The 20,409-nt window shown below is 38.3% G+C and overlaps 1 protein-coding gene across 6 annotated transcripts in view; it reads left to right on the plus strand.

The window, feature by feature from the left end:
* Positions 1-20,409, plus strand: part of AFG1L (AFG1 like ATPase) — a 253,080-nt gene that overhangs the window by 110,104 nt on the left and 122,567 nt on the right. For all 6 annotated transcript variants that reach the window (XR_013416155.1, XR_001444556.3, XM_077999234.1 and 3 more), the window contains one exon: positions 2,731-2,789. Coding sequence is in view for 4 of the 6 variants with exons in the window: in XM_077999234.1 (XP_077855360.1) it covers positions 2,731-2,789 (59 nt within the window). In the remaining 2 variants the exon portion in view is untranslated. The remainder of the gene's footprint in view (positions 1-2,730; positions 2,790-20,409) is intronic.

A 20,409-nucleotide genomic window follows, 5' to 3' on the forward strand; every position in this document is an offset into this window, starting at 1 on the left:
CAATGTTTTCTTACAGTACTTTCATAATTTGAGGTCTTAGATTTAAGTCTTTATTTTTATTTTATTTTTCTATAAGGTGAGATAGGGGTCTAGTCTTATTCTTTTGCATATGGATATCCAGTTTTTCCAGCACCATTTAATGAAGAGATGGTCTTTTCCCCAATGTATGTTCTTGGCACCTTTGTCAAAAATGTGTTCACTGTAGGTATGTGGATTTGTTTCTGGGTTCTCTGTTGTGTTCCATTGGTCTATGTGTTTTTGTGCCAGTACCATGCTGTTTTTGTCTGTAGCTTTGTGTGAAGTCAGGTATTGTGATTTCTCTAGTCTTGTTATTTTTACTCAGGAGAGCTTTGGCTATTTTGGATCTTTTCTGACTCCATGTAAGTTTTAGGATTGCTTTTTCTATTTCTGTGAAGAATGGCATTGTGATTTTTGTGGGGATTGCATTGAATCTGTAGATTGCTTTGGATAGTATGAGCATTTTAACAATATTGATTCTTCCATTCCATGAATATGGAATAGCTTTTCATTTTTGTGTTTCTTTCACCAATGTTTTGTAGTTTCTGGTGTAAAGGTCTTTCCATTTTTTTTTTTTTTTCTGAGATGGAGTCTTGCTCTGTTGCCAGGCTGGAGTGCAGTGGCACGATCTCAACTCACTGCAACCTCTGCCTCCCGGGTTCAAGTGATTTCCCTGCCTCAGCCTCCCGAGTAGCTGGTACTACAGGTGCATGCCACCACACCCCACTAATTTTTGTATTTTTTGTAGAGACGGGGTTTCACCATGTTGGCCAGGATGGTCTCGATTTCTTGACCTCATCATCCTCCTGCCTTGGCTTCCCAAAGTGCTGGGATTACAGGCATGCGCCACTATGCCTGGCCATCTTTCACTTCTTTGGTTCATTCCTAGGTATTTGATTTTATTTGTGGCTGTTGTAAATGGGATTACTTTTTAAAATTTGTTTTTTATGTTGTTTACTGCTGGCATATAGAAATGCTACTGATTTTTGTTATGTTGATTTTGTGTCCTGCAACTTTGCTGAATTCGTTTATCAGTTCTAATAGTTTTCCTTTTTTTTTTTTTTTAAATTGGGCATGGTGTCATTTGCCTATAGTCCCAGCTACTGGGGAGGCTGGGGTGGGGTGTGGAAGTATCTTTCTCTTTTTTTTTTTTTTTTTTTGAGATAAGGTCTCGCTCTGTTGCCCAGGCTGGAGTGCAGTGGCAAGATCTTGGCCCACTGCAGCCTCTGCCTCCCAGGCTCAAGTGATCCTTCTGCCTCAACTTCCTGAGTAGCTGGGGCTACAGGCACATGCCACCACGCCTGGCTAATTTTTGTATTTTTTGTAGAGATGGGATTTTGCCATGTTGCTGAGGCTGGTCCTGAATTCCTGGACTCAAGGGATCCACGTGGCTCAGCCTCCCAAAGTGCTAGGATTACATGTGTGAGCCACTATACCCAGCCCTCTTGTGGAATCTTTAGGTTTTTCCAAATATAAGCTCGTATCACCTGCAAACAAGGATAATTTGACTGTTTCCTTTTCCTTTCCAATTTGGAAGCCCTTTATTTCTTTCTCATCTGATTGCTTTAGCTCAGACATCTAGTACTATGTTGAATAACAATGGTGAAAGTGGGCATAGTTTGTCATGCTCCAGATCTAAGAGGAAAGGCTTTCTGTTTTCCTCCATTTTGTATGATACTAGTTGTGGGTCTGTCATATATAGTTTTTATTATGTTGAGGTCTGCTATTTCTATACCTAGTTTTTTGAGGGTTTTTATTATGAAGGGATATTGAACTTTATCAGATAATTTTTTGGCATCAATTGAAATTATTATATGGTTTTTGTCCTTCAAAGAATGGAGTTTTAATTTTTAGGCAATTTCATTTAAAGTGACTTTTTAAAACCTTGATATCAAATATATGTGTTTGCATTATATATATAATGCAAATACATGAGCAGGTCTGTCTATTGATGTATTTTCTAAAAAGGCTAATCTTATTACACAGTGTTTAATTCTTTTTTTCTTTTTTTTTTTTTTTGAGATAGTCTCGCTCTGTCATCCAGGCTGAAGTGCAGTGGTGTGATCTTGGCTAACTGTAACTTCTACCTCCCTGGTTCAAGCGATTCTCCTGCCTCACCCCCTGAGTAGTTGGGCTTACAGGTGCCCATTAGCATGCCTGGGTAATTTTTGTATTTTTGTATTTTTAGTAGAGTTGGGGTTTCACCATGTTGGCCAGGCTAATCTCAAACTCCTGACCTCAAGTGGCCTCCCAAAGTGCTAGGATTACAGGTATGAGCCACTGAGCCCATCCAAGTTATTTACTAAGAATTTTTATTATACATTGAGAAAAGGAGAGATTTTTTTTTCCTAGTGGAATGCTATATATTCAAGTTTTAAATGCTTTTACGTATCTAATCTTCTTATGTTGGGTTATTGGCTTCGAATTTTGGAAGCGATACCTTCCAAATTCTTTTATTGCCTCTTATAACAGTTTAAAGCTAATTTGATTGAATACCTTTTGATCTTCTTTCTGTAGCTGTTAACTTTTTTCTTTTATTAAAATTAAAATAAAATGTGTGTAGGACCTGAAGAGAAATCAATTTTGGTCTATTTTTCTTTTTGCTCCTTTTTTTTTTTTAAATCAGTAGAAAGCTTTATTTGCCAGGCTAAACAATAAACTAACATCATGATTTAGGCTAAGTAAAAAACTAATATCATCTTTTTCTTTCAGATCTCTATAAAAATGGACTCCAAAGAGCTAACTTTGTACCATTCATAGCAGTCTTGAAGGTAAAAACAAATCTTTTATTTGTGTTTACTAAGATCATACTTATTGATAATCAAGGGCTTTAGTAGGATTGCCTTGGTCTTGGCATTCAAGGAGAATTTATTTTGGCATTTAGATAGTAATAGTCAGGGGCCGGGCACAGTGGCTCATGCCTGTAATCCCAGCACTTTGGGAGGCCAAGGTGGGCGGATCACAAGATCAGGAGTTCAAGACCAGCCGGACCAACATGGTGAAACCCCATCTCTACTAAAGATACAAAAATTAGCTGGGTGTGGTGGCATGCACCTGTAATCCCAGCTACTGGGGAGGCTGAGGCAGGAGAATCATTTAAACCCTAGAGGCGGAGGTTGCAGTGAGTCAAGATCATACCACTGCGCTTCAGCCTCGGTGACAGGGCAAGACTCCGTCTCAAAAAAAAAAAAAAGAGACTAGCCAGGACAACACGGCAAAACCTCTTCTCTAGATAGTAATAGTCAAAGACACTAAAGGAGAAAGGAATCTTTTGATATAGTATTCATCCATGCATACACTGAAAAAATTACAAAATATAGTCTAAATTATTCTCTAACTGAAACATTGAATGGTTTGCATTTTATAAATTTTAATTTGAGGTTTGCTCATAAATATTATAGTGGAATGTTTAAACTTATACATTTATTTCTGAAAAAAATGTTTAATGTTCCCTGTTTCCTTCAGGTTAATGGCCATTATTAACATGTTTTCCCAGCTATTAAAGTTGCTATTCTAGAATAGCATTATTACAAAAATATTCTAATATATTTAAATGTGATTGCCATCAAGTTATGAAATTATGTCAAGTTGAGGCACATAAATAGTTTAAATATTTGTGTGTATCAGCACTGCATAGAGTTTAAAATAGTCTTCATTAAAATATGATTAAGAATAAAATAGCCTCCTTTTTTACTATTAATTTTAAGTAATATTTTACATGATTATTTAATGATTTCACATTCTGCCAATATTTGTTGAGAACCTACTATGTACCATGTGTGGCGTTAGGCATAATGGATAATAGAATTATGAACTAAGCTGTTTTTCTGGCACATTATTTATAATCTAGTTGATGACGTAACATATATACAAAAAAGCAAAATTTGCCAAAATATAATTCCCATAATTTTAGATAAATACTTTTTCCCCATGCACATCAACGTATCTGAAGAAAGGATAAAGTATTTTTTAAAAATTGAAAACTTAAAAATTCTTACCCAAGAAGGGTTAAAATATTTTATCTTCAGACATTCTAAAGGCATAATCAGACAATCTTTTTGACGTGTACTTTGGTTGGAATTATTGTTGGTGCCAAACTTTATTCCCTATGCTATACTTAGGAGAACTCAGACATCTGTTTCCTTGACCAATTTTAGGTTCCTAAGGATTTTAATTTCTCGGAGATATTTATAGATGTAGGAAAAGTACTTTTGGAAGATTTATGCTGTTAGTAATTTTTTCCCTTTATATTCATGCTTTGCATTTAGGGAGAACATAAACTTGCAATGTTTTCTCCATGCTAGGAATCCAAAGTAATATGGTATACACAGATACCAAAATATAAACAGGAAGCTAGGAAAAACAGGTGCTAAAAATAGTGTCTTCATATAGCATAAAATTCACAAAATACAAAAAGAGAAGTCTCAGAAAGAAACAAGTTAAGAGGTTCTGAGGGAACAACTTTGTAGCTGTACTTTTTTTTCCTCCAAATATTTTGTTGTTGTTTTATTTGGCCAGTAATTTGTCATACTTCAATATATAATAGCAGTATTAATAGGCAAAATGAATAGTATACAATTTGAAATTGAACATGAACTGAGATATATAATATACAATTTAAAGTTGAACATGGACTGAACTTCCCAGGAAACTAAATATCAGATTAGATGAGAAAAGGTCTAAAATGTCTAATTTGTTCAAGAGACTTTTCATATATAACAAAACATCAATGAAATGAAAACTAGAGCTGGTTTCTCTGAAGCTTTTCTGTTTGGGCATATAAAGTTTCTTTTGTAAGGAAGGGTAGTTTAATATTAACTTAAGTGACATTTTGCCTCTTCACAGCTGCTAGTGTTACTTCTTCTTTCTGGCCCAGCTGAGAGAAAGGTGTAGCAGAAGTCAATCTTAAACAAATTGAGAATATTAGTTTCATGAAAAGAAATTATTATAAACAAGATAGAAATTTGTTGAGGAAAAAGTACATTGTAAAATTCATTTTTTAAAATGTTATTCTCTATAAACCAAATAGTTACAAGTTCATAATTCACCACAAAAGCTTGTGGTTTGTTGCTTGGGATATTGAAAGATAACAAAAACTAAACTACGCTCTTAGTAAAGCCTGCTTTATGGCCCAACATGTGGACAATTTTTGTAAATATTTTCTTTAAAATATTTCTTCAAAGTAGTGAGTACTCTTCAGTTGTTGTGTGTTATTGTGTAGGTTTGTTAATTATGCTGTTCAAATCTTTATTCTCATATTTTTTTCCTATCAATTACTGAGAGACTTATGGGAAACATCTCACTATAATTGTGAATTTGTCTATTTTTCTTGTAATTCTGTCATTTGCCTTACATATTTGGAGGCTATGTTATAAGTTGCATATAGATTTATAATAATTATTTTATTTATTTATTTGCTTATTTATTTTGAGACAGAATCTTGCTCTGTCACCCAGGCTAGAGTGCAGTGGTACAATATTGGCTCACTGCAACATCTGCCTCCCAGGTTCAAGCGATTTTCCTGCCTTAGCCTCCTGAAAAGCTGGGACTACAAGTGCATGCCACCACACCAGACTAATTTTTGTATTTTTAGTAGAGATGGGGTTTCAGCATGTTTGCCAGGCTGGTCTCAAACTCCTGACCTCAAGGGATCTGCCTGCCTTGGCCTCCCAAAGTGCTGGGAGTACAGGTGTTAGCCACCACACCTGGCCAGATTTACAATAGTTAAATACTGCTTGTGAATGGAACTTTTAAATATTATTTAGTAGCATTGCCCCTTCTTTTCAGGTATATTTATAACCATCTCTTGAAACATTGTTATCATGAGTGCTTTAAAATCTTTATCAGATAATTCTAACGTCTTTTTCATCTTGATGTTGCCATTTCTTTACATTCAGTTTGAGATCTTCCTGATTTTTTGTATAAGTGATTTCCAGTGGAAACTGACATTTTCATAATTTGTCATTAGACTTTGAATCTTAATGTTTTAACCAAACTTTTTACTGTGGCAAAATATACATAACAAAAATTACTATTTTAATGATTTAGTTATTTACATTTTGAGACAGGGTCTCACTTTGTTGCCCAGGCTGGAGTGCCATGGCACTATCATAGCTTACTACAGCCTCGACCTCCCCAGCCTCAGGTGATCCTCCTGCCCCAGCCTCCTGAGTAGCTGGGACTGCAGGCGTATTCCACCATGCCCAGCTAATTTTTTTATTTTTTGTAGAGACAGGGATTCACTATGTTTCCCAGGCTGGTCTCGAACTCCTGGGCTCAAGTGATTTGCCTGCCTCCACCTCCCAAAGTGTTGGGATTAAAGGCAAGAGTCACCACACCTGGCCTATTTTAATGATTTTTAAGTGTGCAGTTCAGTGGCATTAAGTACATTCACATTGTTTTACAAGCACCACCATGATTCATCTCCAGAATTTTTCATCTTATCAAACTGAAACTCTATACTCACTAAATAATAACCACCAGTTGTCCCCCTTTCCCAACGCTACTTACCACCGTTCTGCTTTCTGCCTCTGTGAATTTGTCTTTTCTAGATACTTCATGTAAGTGGAATTACCTAATATTTGTCTTTTTATTTCTGGCTTATTTCACTTAGCACAGTGTCTCCAAGGTTTATGCATGTTGTAACATGTGTCAGAATTCTTATCCTTTTTATGGCATAATAATATTCCATTGTAAGGATATGCTACATTTTGTTTATCCATTCACCTGTCAATGGATATTTGGGTTGTTTCTACCTTTCAGCTATTATGAATATTGCTGCTTCGAACATTTGTGTACAAATATCTGTTTGAGTCCCTGCTTTCAATTCTTTTGTGTACATACTCAGAACTGAAATTGCTAGATCTTGTGGTAATTATATGTTTAACTTCTTGAGGAACTGCCATACTGTTTTCCATAGCGGCTGTACCATATTACGTTCCCATCAGCAATACCCAAGCATTCCAATTTCTCTGCATTTTCCCCAACATTTTCTTTTTCCTTTTTTTTTTTTTTTTTTTGGTAATAGCCATCCCAGTGGGTGTGAAGTGGTATCTCATTGTGGTTTTGATTTGCTTTTCCCAAATGATTAATGATATTGAGTATCTTTTCATATGCTTATTTTATTGATTGACTGATTGATTGATTGAAATAGAGTCTTGCTCTGTCACTCAGGCTGGAGTGCAGTGGCATGATCTTGGCTCGCTGCAACATCTGCCTCCTAGGTTCAAGTGATTCTCATTCCTCAGCCTCCCGAGTAGCTGGGATTACAGGCATGTGTACCCACCATGCCCACCTACTTTTTGTATTTTTGGTAGAGATGGGGTTTCACCATGTTGGCCAGGCTGGTCTTGAACTCCTGACCTCAGGTGATCCGCCCACCTCAGCCTCCCAAAATGCTAAGATTACAGGTGTGAGCCACTGCGACTGGCCTTATCTTCTCTTTTTTCAGATTGGGCAACATCTCATTCTATAAAATAGATTGTTACTCTGTTTCTCTTTGTGGATCTTATTTGAACTTTCTGTTTTAGTTAGCTCTTTTTAGACATTATTCTTCAAGAGAAGGGGAGGCACTGCTTCCTCCAGATATAGCTAGAAATCCAGGTTCCCTATTCAGCCTCCATTGACACCTGAGCTGTGGTTTGGGGTGTGCTCCTTGTTACCTGTTACTGCTGGAAAGAGGGTTCTGACTCCCGGTGATCTCCACTGATATCATTGTGGGAGGAGCATGCTCATACTGGTTGGCTGGGATGAAAGTTCCAGTTCCTACCTGGCATTCTGTGACATCACCCTGGCAGTGGTGTTAGGATTCCTCGTGACAGCCTTGTGAGGGTGGAATTCTAGGCTCCCCTTAGCCTTTGCTGGCATGGTTGGGGAGGTGGAGCCACAGTTTTTCCCCGTGGTATTTGCTTTAGTAGAACAGTTATTGTCTAAAAGTTTTATCTTTTATTAAGTTGCCCTTTTCCTGCTTCTTTGGCTAAAGAGAACAGACTTTTATGGGGGCCTCATTTGTATGTTTCCATCAGCATTTCTGGGTTGCTGGCTTCTTCAACTCTAAGTCTGGGATATATGAGTCAAAGATAAACCTGGTGGCTCACACTTGTAATTCCAGTGCTTTGGCAGGCCAACATGGGAGAATTGCTTGAGGCCAAGAGTTTGAGACCAGCCTAAGCAACGTAGTGAGTACCCATCTTTACAAAATTTTTTTTTAAAAAAATTAGCCAGGCAGTGTGATGTGTACCTGTCCTCCAAGCAACTTGGGACGCTGAGGCAGGAGGCTCACACGAGGCCAGGAGGTGGAGGCTGCAGTGAGCCATGATTGTGTCACCGTACTCCAGCCTGGGGAACAAAGCAATACCCTGTCTCTTAAAAAAAAAAAAAAAATTTCCCACAGGAGGGAACCTCACCATCCTGTTGTTCTTCAGGTCTTGAATAGTTCTAGCTGTTCTTCCTTCTTTCTACTTTTCAGGTAGAGATGGGGTTTCACCATGTTGAACATCAGGGGTCTCCTGATGTTTGCTTTATATATAATTTCCAGAGGTTTTAAATTGTATGTATGAGGAGGGATAGGGAAAAGTACATCTCCATCTTCCCAGAAGCAGAAGTCAGCTTATTTAAAGTCCTTGTCTGCCAATTCCATCATTTCTGGTTTTGTTTCTATGGTTTGATTTTTTTTCCCGCTGGTTGTGAGTCCTATTTTCCTGCTTCTTTGCAAGTAAAGTAAGTTATGATTGGATGCTGCACGTAGTGATTATTACATTGAGTCTCTGTTACTTCCTTTAAGGGTGTCAAATTTTATTTTGGCAAGTGGTTAAGTTTCTTGCAGATCAGGTTGATCTTTTTGAGGCTTCTTTTTTTTCCCCCCGTGCCGGAGTCTCACTCTGTTGCCCAGGCTGGAGTGCAGTGGCGTGAGGCTTATTTTTAAGTTTTGATAGGGTGAATGTAGATTAGCCATTATTCCAGGTCTGTTTTATCCCTTCTAGGTGTTAGGTTTTAGGACCTTTCTAAGCTCTTTACTGAATCCCTGTGGTGTTCATTGAGGTGTTTCAGCTTTGACTATTCAGAATGCTTATATCTCCCAGATTATGTGTATTATTCTTTGCCCAACTCTGCATATGCAATTTGTTATTCAGCCAAAGATTACATTCCCTGTGCAGATATCCGGAGCTTTTCTTCTGCATAGCATTTTCCTGTGATGAACTCTACTGTGCAAATTCCAACTGTTTCAGCATCCCAAAACTCTGAGAACTGTCTCTTAAACTCATTTAGATTGTTCTATTGCAGTCTAGAAATTGCCTCTAGATAGAAAGCCAGGGAATATGGCCAGCTTGCTTGCCTGATTTTTTCCCCTCATATCTCAGGGATTGCTGTCTTTTGCTACCTGTTACATAATGTCTGGTATCAGCTGTTTCACACGTTTTGTCCAGTGTTTTAGTGATTTATTGCAGAAGGGCAAAATCCAGTTCCAATTACTCTGCCTTGGCTGAAAGCATAAGTCTCTTTCTTAGTTTTTAGTTATAAAGGAAAAGAAGGTCAAGGTTTGTCTTCTTTCTTTCTTTCTTTTTTTTTTTTTTTTTGGTAATTTAGGAACTTAGAGCCATGTTTTATCATAGAAACAAAAAAATAAATAGGATAACAATAAAAAGACAGTTGTGGGCACAGGAATTTTGTTTCAGCTTTCTCTCACACATTTAGAGGAACAGTTAAGTAAAAGATAATGCAGTCACATGAGGGGATATAACAGTTATATGGAATGTTTTTCAAAAGCTTTCGATAATGTAGAATAATGCTTATAGATAATGTGAGTGGAAAAGTATGATGCAAGGGTACACCTATGCCTGTCTCAACTGTGGAAATAATACACATGCATGAAAAAATACTGGAAAGAAATATCCCAAAATGTTAATAGAATCTATTTCTGGATATTAAGATTATGAGTCATTTAAATTTTCTCTTTTAGACTTTTCTAAAGTTTCTGGAATGATCTTGTATTATTTTTATAATGAAAACCATTTTCAAACAGGTGAGTTTTGCTCGCTCCTCTTTGGAAATCAGCAGACCTGACTAGGAGAACTCATAGTCAAAGTTGAGAAACCAGCAAAAGGCAAAATGGATTGAACATGGGTCTTATCTGTAGAGACCATTATTATAAAAATAAATGGGATGGCAGGCACAGGGAGGAAGGAGCAGGAGCAGAGGGAGAGGCAGAGATGACCTAACAAGTAAAAGCACATGATAGATATATTTTGGAGGAAGAACTACCTCAGGAAATGGGATAATTTTTCAGGTAAAATTTTCTATATTCTAAGAGAAATTAAAGTAGTAATGGTACTGATGACATAAGAGATTAGACATGAAATAATTATAAGATTGGATGATAAGTGAGCTGGCAGAGCAGCTGTCAAATAAACTGAGAGCAGACCATTAAGTAAAGGAAAAGCATCTTAGAAAAAGCAAATGGTAGAATCAACACTGCTGAAAATAAAATCAATGATAAAGAGACCAAACTTATGAAAGATCATATAAAATGAAGCTCGAATAGTCAGAGATGAAAACTACTGCAGAAAAAAAAATGCTAGATGTGGAAAGCAGACAGCAGAGATCATACATTCACATAACTCATATTTTTAAAAAAGAGAACTCAAAGACAAATCAGAAGAAAACTTTCATGAAAGAAAGTTAGGTTGAAAGTCTAGATTCAAAGTATTCATTGTATATTTCCCATTGTATGATTCCCCCATTAATAGTCGTACATTTTTGACTGGGTGCAGTGGCTCACACCTGTAATCTTAGCACTTTGTGAGGCTGAGATGGGCGGATCACTTGAGGGCAGCAGTTTGAAACCAGCCTGGCCAACGTGGTGAAACCCCATCTCTACTAAAAATACAAAAACATTAGCCGGCCGTGAAGTGGGCACCTGTAATCCCAGCTACTTGGGAGGCTGAGGCAGGAGAATAGCTTGAACCTAGGAGGCGGAGGTTGCAGTGAGCCAAGATCACGCCACTGCACTCCAGTCTGGGCAACAGAGCAAGACTCTGTCTCAAAAAAAAAAAAGAATCAAATCATACGTTTTTTTGATGCATAACTGAACCTGAACCTGAAGGATTATAAAAAGAATCTTACAATCATATAGAAGAAAAAAATCAATGGGAAAATAAGTCAAGCTGGTCTGAGACTTGTAAACTACAAGTAGATACTAGAAGAGAAGAGAAGAGTTTTTACCAAATTCAATTTTTTTAGGTGCTGTAATAAATTTATTCAGAAGGTTTTTCAAAAATTTCCTTTTTTACAGTAAGAGCCTTCAACAAGAATATTGAAACTTCAATAAGAATAACTTACCTCAACAATATGTTAGTTCATTTCACATGTATTACACATCTAACATGGTATGAGACACAATAAATACAAAAATTAATAACATTAGTGTTCTCAAGTGATATACAACCAATCCGTTTCTTGACATCTATAAGCAAAGAGGCCAAGTAAGGCAAAAGATCTCAGTTCAACAAGTTCCTCATTGAAGGGCAATAGAAGGGGTCAATAGGGTAGAAAAGGAGAAATGAGATAACATTAGGTCATTTGTAGGGGAAGAGCATGAGAATGATGCCCATCAAATAAGTAAGTTTTAATATAAATTGAAAGCTAATACACACTATGTAGACACTGGATTCTGAAAAGAAGGCAGTCGGCAGGATAGGATATCAGAAGCACATATGAAGGACACATAAATAAAGCTATTAGGTAAAACAAAAGTATATTCATTGAGTTTATAGCTTTGCTTGCATGTCTTAGTTTATGTTCCCCAAAACAAAGCTCATAGAACAAAGTTTTCCAGCTGAGTGCATATTGTTAATCCTGATCATAGGAGCACCAAAATGTGCTTCTGTTAATCCAGCAAATTCCATACATATAACTCCTTGCCTCTGTTTGGTAGCAGACATTGTATTTCCTCATATTTAAAAATGTGACATCTGGTCAGCTAGGCTGTCATGCACATCTACACCCACAGATATGTATTTTGGATATATGATAATTTAGGATTTATAGTCCTTAATGAAGTTTCCTGGATAAACAAATTTAAGATTTTATACCATCAGTCAAAATTAATAACGTATAAATGGAGATACTGTGATAAGAAAATATTGGTGGTCATTGAATCTGACTAAACATTGTCTTCTTCTGATCTATAAGTCAGACAATAAAATTTTTTATCATATTATGGAGAACTTCTGTAATTGAGTTAACTACAGGATGCTAAAAAATAAAGGGGCCCTAGGAGGTTCCAAGATGGCCGAATAGGAACACCTCCAGTCTGCAGCTCCCAGCGTGAGTGACGCAGAAGACAGGTGATTTCTGCATTTCCAACTGAGGTACTAGGTTCATTTCACTGGGGCTTGTCAGACAGTGGGTACAGCCCACGGACCAGGGCAGGGCATTGCCTTACCCGGGAAGTGCAAGGAGTCAGGGAATTCCCTTTCCTAGCAAAGGGAAGTCATGACACATGGTACCTGGAAAATCGGGACACTCCCACCCTAATACTGTGCATCTCACTGGGGCATGTCAGACAGTGGGGGCAGGACAGTGGGTGCGGCCCACTGAGCGAGAGCTGAAGCAGGGCAAGGCATCACCTCACCTGGGAAGCACAAGGGGTAAGGGAATTCCCTTCCCTAGCCAAGGGAAACTGTAACACACAACACCTGGAAAATCAGGTCACTCCCACCCTAATACAAGGGTCTTAGCAAATGGCACACCAGGAGATTATATCCTGCACCTGACTTGGAGGGTTCCACACCCTTGGGACCTCCCTCATTGCTAGCACAGCAGTCTGAGATCTAGCTGCAAGGCAACAGCAAGGCTGGGGGAGGGGCGTCCACCATTGCTGAGGCTTGAGTAGGTAAACAAAGTGGCTGGAAAGCTCGAACTGGGGGGAGCCCACGGCAGCTCAAGGAGGCCTGCCTGCCTCTGTAGACTCCACCTCTGGGGACAGGGCATAGCCAAACAAAAGGCAGCAGAAATCTCTGCAGATTTAAATGTCCCTGTCTGACAGCTTTGAAGAGAGTAGTGGTTCTCCCAGCATGGAGTTTGAGATCTGAGAATGGACAGTCTGCCTCCTCAAGTGGGTCCCTTACCCCCGAGTAGGCTAACTGGGAGGCACCCCCTAGTAGGGGCAGACTGACACCTCACACGGCCGGGTACCCCTCTGAGACAATGCTTCCAGAGGAAGGATCAGGCAGCATCATTTGCTGTTCAGCAATATTCACTCTTCTGCAGCCTACACTGCTGATACCCAGGCAAACAGGGTCTGGAGTGGACCTCCAGCAAAAACTCCAACAGACCTGCAGCTGAGGGTCCTGACTGTTAGAAGGAAAACTCACAAACAGAAAGGACATCCACACCAAAACCCCATTTGTACATCACCATCATCAAAGACCAAACGTAGGTAAAACCACAAAGATGGGGAAAACACAGAGCAGAAAAGCTGAAAATTCTAAATATCAGAGCGCCTCTCCCCCTCCAAAGAAACGCAGCTCCTTGCCAGCAACAGAACAAAGCTGGATGGAGAATGACTTTGATGAGTTGAGAGAAGAAGGTTTCAGATGATCAAACTTCTCCGAGCTAAAGGAGGAAGGTCGAAGCCATCGCAAAGAAGCTAAAAACCTTGAAAAAAGATTAGACGAATGGCTAACTAGAATAACCAATGTAGAGAAGTCCTTAAATGACCTGATAGAGCTGAAAACTGTGGCACAAGATCTACATGACAAATGCACAAGCTTCAGTAACCGATTCCATCAACTGGAAGAAAGGGTATCAGTGATTGAAGATCAAATGAATGAAAGGAAGCGAGAAGAGAAGTTTAGAGGAAAAAGAGTAAAAAGAAACAAACAAAACCTCCAAGAAATATGGGACTATGTGAAAAGACCAAATCTACGTCTGATTGATGTACCTGAAAGTGACGGGGAGAATGGAACCAAGTTGGAAGACACTCTTCAGGATATTATCCACGAGAACTTCCCCAACATAGCGAGGCAGGCCAACATTCAAATTCAGGAAATACAGAGAATGCCACAAAGATACTCCTCAAGAAGAGCAACTCCAAGACATGTAATTGTCAGATTCACCAAAGTTGAAATGAAGGAAAAAATGTTAAGGGCAGCCAGAGATAAAGGTCGGGTTACCCACAAAGGGAAGCCCATCAGACTAACAGTGGATCTCTCAGCAGAAACTCTATAAGCCGGAAGAGAGTGGGGGTCAATATTCAACATACTTAAAGAAAATAATTTTCAACCCAGAATTTCATATCCAGCCAAACTAAGTTTCATAAGTGAAGGAGAAATAAAATTTTTACAGACAAACAAATGCTGAGAGATTTAAGGAAGCACTAAACATGGAAAGGAACAACCGGTACCAGCCACTGCAAAAACATGCCAAAATGTAAAGACCGTTGATGCTAGGAAGAAACTGTATCAGCTAACGAGCAAAATAACCAGCTAACATCATAACGACAGGATCAAATTCACACATAACAATATTAACTTTAAATGTAAATGGGCTAAATGCTTCAATTAAAAGACACAGGCTGGCAAATTGGATAGAGTCAAGACCCATCAGTGTGCTGTATTCAGGAGACCCATCTCATGTGCAGAGACACACATAGGCTCAAAATAAAGGGAAGGAGGAAGATCTACCGAGCAAATGGAAAGCAAAAAAAGGCAGGGGTTGCAATCCTAGTCTCTGATAAAACAGACTTTAAACCAACAAAGATCAAAAGAGACAAAGAAGTCCATTACATAATGGTAAAGGGATCAATTCAACAAGAAGAGCTAGCTATCCTAAATATATATGCACCCAATATAGGAGCACCCAGATTCATAAAGCAAGTCCTTAGAGACTTACAAAGAGACTTAGACTCCCACACAATAATAGTGGGAGACTTTACTACCCCACTGTCAACATTAGACAGATCAACGAGACAGAAAGTTAACAAGGATATCCAAGATTTGAACTCAGTTCTGCACCAAGTGGACCTAATAGACATCTACAGAACTCTCCACCCCAAATCAACAGAATATACATTCTTCTCAGCACCACATTGCACTTATTCCAAAAATGACCACATAGTTGGAAGTAAAGCATTCCTCAACAAATATAAAAGAACAGAAATTATAACAAACAGTCTCTCAGACCACAGTGCAATCAAACTAGAACTCGGGATTAAGAAACTCACTCAAAACCGCACAACTACATGGGAACTGAACAATCTGCTCCTGAATGACTACTGGGTACATAATGAAATGAAGGCAGAAATAAAGATGTTCTTTGAAACCAATGAGAACAAAGATACAACATACCAGAATCTCTGGGACACATTTAAAGAAGTGTGTAGAAGGAAATTTATAGCACTAAATGCCCACAAGAGAAAGCAGGAAAGATCTAAAATTGACACCCTAACATCACAATGAAAAGAACAAACACATTCAAAAGCTAGCAGAAGGCAAGAAATAACTAAGATCAGAGCAGAACTGAAGGAGATAGAGGCACAAAAAATCCTTCAAAAAAATAAATGAATCCAGAAGCTGTTTTTTTGAAAACATCAACAAAATTGATAGACCGCTAGCAAGACTAATAAAGAAGAAAAGAGAGAAGAATCAAATAGACACAATAAAAAATGATAAAGGGGATATCACCACCGATCCCACAGAAATACAAACTACTATCAGAGAATACTATATGCAAATCTTATGCACACCTCTATGCAAATAAGCTAGAAAATCTAGAAAAAATGGATAAATTCCTGGACACATACACCCTCCCAAAACTAAACCAGGAAGAAGATGAATCCCTGAATAGACCAATAACAGGTTCTGAAATTGAGGCAATAATTAATAGCCTACTAACCAAAAAAAGTCCAGGACCAGATGGATTCACAGCTGAATTCTACCAGAGGTACAAAGAGGAGCTGGTACCATTCCTTCTGAAACTATTAGAAAAAGAGGGAATCCTCCCCAATTCATTTTATGAGGCCAACATCATCCTGATACCAAAGCCTGGCAGAGACGCAACAAAAAAAGAGAATTTTAGACCAATATCCCTGATGAACATCAATGCAAAAATCCTCAGTAAAATACTGGCAAACTGAATCCGGTAGCACATCAAAAAGCTTATCCACTATGATCAAGTTGGCTTCATCCCTGGGATGCAAGGCTGGTTCAACATATGCAAATCAATGAACGTAATCCATCACATAAAGAGAACCAAAGACAAAAACCACATGATTATCTCAATAGATGCAGAAAAGGCCTTCAACAAAATGCAATAGCCCTTTGTGCTAAAAACTCTCAATAAACTAGTATTGATGGGACATCTCTCAAAATAATAAGAGCTACTTATGATAAACCCACAGCCAATATCATACTGAATAGGCAAAAACTGGAAGCATTCCCTTTGAAAACTGACACAAAACAGGGATGCCCTCTCTCACCACTCCTATTCAACATAGTGTTGGAAGTTCTGGCCAGGGCAATCAGGCAGGAGAAAGAACTAAAGGGTATTCAATTAGGAAAAGAGGAAATCAAATTGTCCCTGTTTGCAGATGACATGATTGTATATTTAGAAAACCCCATCGTCTCAGCCCAAAATCTCCTTAAGCTGATAAGCAACTTCAGCAAAGTCTCAGGATACAAAATCAATGTGCAAAAATCACAAGCATTCCTCTACACCAGTAACAGACAAACAGAGAGCCAAATCATGAGTGAACTCCCATTCACAATTGCTTCAAAGAGAATAAAATACCTAGGAATCCAACTTACAAGGGATGTGAAGGACCTCTTCAAGGAGAACTACAAACCACTGTTCAACGAAATAAAAGAGGACACAAACAAATGGAAGAAGATTCCATGCTCATGAATAGGAAGAATCAATATTGTGAAAATGGGCCATACTGCCCAAGGTAATTTATAGATTCAATGCCATCCCCATCAAGCTACCAATGACTTTCTTCACAGAATTGGAAAAAACTACTTTAAGTTCATATGGAACCAAAAAAGAGCCCGCATTGCCAAGACAATCCTAAGCCAAAAGAACAAAGCTGGAGGCATCATGCTATCTGACTTCAAACTATACTACAAGGCTACAGTAACCAAAACAGCATGGTACTGTTACCAAAACAGAGATATAGACCAGTGTAACAGAATAGAGTCCCGGGAAATAATACCACACATCTACAACCATCTGATCTTTGACAAACCTGACAAAAACAAGAAATGAGGGAAGGATTCCCTGTTTAATAAATGGTGCTGGGAAAATTGGCTAGCCGTATGTAGAAAGCTGAAACTGGATCCCTTCCTTACATCTTATACAAAAATTAATTTAAGATGCATTAAAGACTTAAATGTTAGATCTAAAACCATAAAAACCCTAGAAGCAAACCTAGGCAATATCATTCTGGACATAGGCATGGGCAAGGACTTCATGACTAAAATGCCAAAAGCAATGCAACAAAAGCCAAAATTGGCAGATGGGATCTAATTAAACTAAAGAGCTTCTGCACAGCAAAAGAAACTACCATCAGAGTGAACAGGCAACCTACAGAATGGGAGAAGATTTTTACAATCTACCCATTTGACAAAGGGCTAATATCCAGAAGCTTCAAAGAATGTAAACAAATTTACAAGAAAAAAACAAACAACCCCATCAAAAAGTGGGCGAAGGATATGAACAGACACTTCTCAAAAGAAGACATTTATGCAGCTAACAGACACATGAAAAAATGCTCATCATCCCACTAGCCATGAGAGAAATGCAAATCAAAACCACAATGAGATACCCTCCCACATCAGTTAGAATGGTGATCATTAAAAAGTCAGGAAACAACAGGTGCTGGAGAGGATGTGGAGAAAGAGGAATGCTTTTACACTGTTGGTGGGACTGTAAACTAGTTCAACCATTGTGGAAGACAGTGTGGCGCTTCCTCAAGGATCTAGAACTAGAAATACCATTTGACCCAGCCATCTCATTACTGGGCATATACCCAAAGGATTATAAATCATGCTGCTATAAAGACACATGTACATGTAGGTTTATTGAGGCACTGTTCACAATAGCAAAGACTTGGAACCAACCCAAATGTCCATCAGCGATAGACTGGATTAAGAAAATGTGGCACATATACACCATGGAATACTATGCAGCCATAAAAAGGGTAAGTTCATGTCCTTTGTAGGGACATGGATGAAGCTGGAAACCATTATTCTGAGCAAACTATCACAAGGACAGAAAACCAAACATCACATGTTGTCACTCATAGGTGGGAATTGAACAATGAGAACACTTGGACACAGAGTGGGGAACATCACACACCAGGGCCTGTCGTGGGGTGGGTGGTGGGGGAGGGATAGCATTCGAAGATATACCTAATGTAAATGACGAGTTAACGGTGCAGCACACCAACTTGGCACATGTATACATATGTAACAAACCTGAACATTGTGCACATGTACCCTAGAACTTAAAGTACAATAATAATTTTAAAAAATAATAAAAATAAAGGGGCCTGGGCTGGGTGTGGTGGCTCAGGCCTGTAATCACAGTGCTTTGGAAGACTGAGGTTGGAGAATTGCTTGAGGAGTCTGAGATCAGCCTGGGCAACATTGCAAGACCTCATCTCTACAAAAAAATAAAAGAATTAGTCAGGCATGGTGGTGTATGCCTGTGGTCCCAGCTACTCGGGAAGCTGAGGTAGGAGGATTGCTTGAGCCCTGGAGTTCCAGGCTGCAGTGAGCCACGATTGCAGCACTGGATTCTAGCATGGGTGACAGAGCAAGACATTGTGTTAAAAACACACACACACACACACACACACACACACAAACAGGGAAAAAAAGAAAAGGAGCCCTGACCCTCACTGGCAGTTTGAGTGGAGGAGGTAGCACATGTCAGGAGTATTTCCAAAGAGCCGATGATGCTTAAACTGAGACTTAAAAGACAAGTACGTTATCAGGAAAAGTGAGAAAGGATGTTTACCATGCAGGGAAAAGACATAGAAGCATGAGAACTGTAATTAAAATTTTATTTTCAGTAATCAGTTCATTGAGAAAAGTAATTTTCATAAAATAACTGTCACTAGTCTGTTTACTTGAGGCTTGCAGATTTATTTAAAACTCAGATTTTTGTCCAAATAAAAGCAAGATATGTTTTGTATTGTATTTAAGTAGAAAAATTTAGGTAATTCTTATTCTGTTGGTTGTAATTATAATAATTGTCCCTCCTTCAATGAGTCTGTACTTTAACTTGAAATTTCTTTCTGATCATACAACATAGTATCTTGATTTTATCAATATTAATAAAACAGGTAATTCTCCTAAAGTATAAGAACAAATATAATTTATTATTATTATTATTTTTTTTTTTTTGAGATGGAGTCTTGCTCTGTTGCCCAGGCTGCAGTACAGTGGCACAATCTTGGTTCACTGCAAGCTCCGCCTCCCGGGTTCACGCCATTCTTCTGCCTCAGCCTCCAGAGTAGCTGGGACTACAGGCACCCACCACCACACCCGGCTAATTTTTTTGTATTTTTAGGAGAGATGGGGTTTCACTGTGTTAGCCAGGATGGTCTTGATCTCCTTACCTCGTGATCCACCCGCCTCGGCCTCCCAAAGGCAAACATAATTGTTAAAGCATTTGTTGGTATCTATATAGCATCATTTTATAAAGTTAAATGGATTCATCTTACCCTCTACACTGAAAGTATTTTAAAGTAGCCTGTGATAGTTTATATCAGGGTGGACAAACTATAGCCAGTGGCCAAATCTGACCTGCTGCCTGTTTTTATAAATCAAGTTTTATTGAAAAATTTTATGCTCATTTATTTATGTATTACCTATGGCTCTTTTTGAAGTACAGTTGCAGAGTTGAGTAGCTGCAGTGGAGACTTACGGCTTTGAAAGCCTAACATATATACTATCTGACCCTTTACAGGAAGTTTGCTGGCCCTGATCTATATAATATACAAAGGGCAAACAATTGCTTAAAACGACATATGTCAACAGCACATTTTTTTTTTCTATGAAGTATGACTTGTTTTATTGATGAAAATCCTGCGTCAGCATAGATTTATTGGTAGATCTTGGAGAAAGGGGCATTCCAAGAGCTTGCTGGATAAGTGGCTGATCAAAGGGAGGAAGCTTGGTGAGTGAACCAAAAGCAAAGATAGTGGTTCAGTATCAATTTCAAATAATTTAGTAACTTGAGAAATATCAGCTTTGTTAGGATCAACTTTCTTAGAAATATCTTCAATTTCATACATTTAAAAGGAATAATATATCTTAAATGTACATTCATTGAATAATATTTATGGAGTATAATCTCACTGCATTGTAAACATTATTTAAAATTAGT

Source organism: Macaca mulatta, chromosome 4 (genome assembly GCF_049350105.2).
Source record: "Macaca mulatta isolate MMU2019108-1 chromosome 4, T2T-MMU8v2.0, whole genome shotgun sequence".
NCBI classification, from domain to species: Eukaryota; Metazoa; Chordata; class Mammalia; order Primates; family Cercopithecidae; genus Macaca; species Macaca mulatta.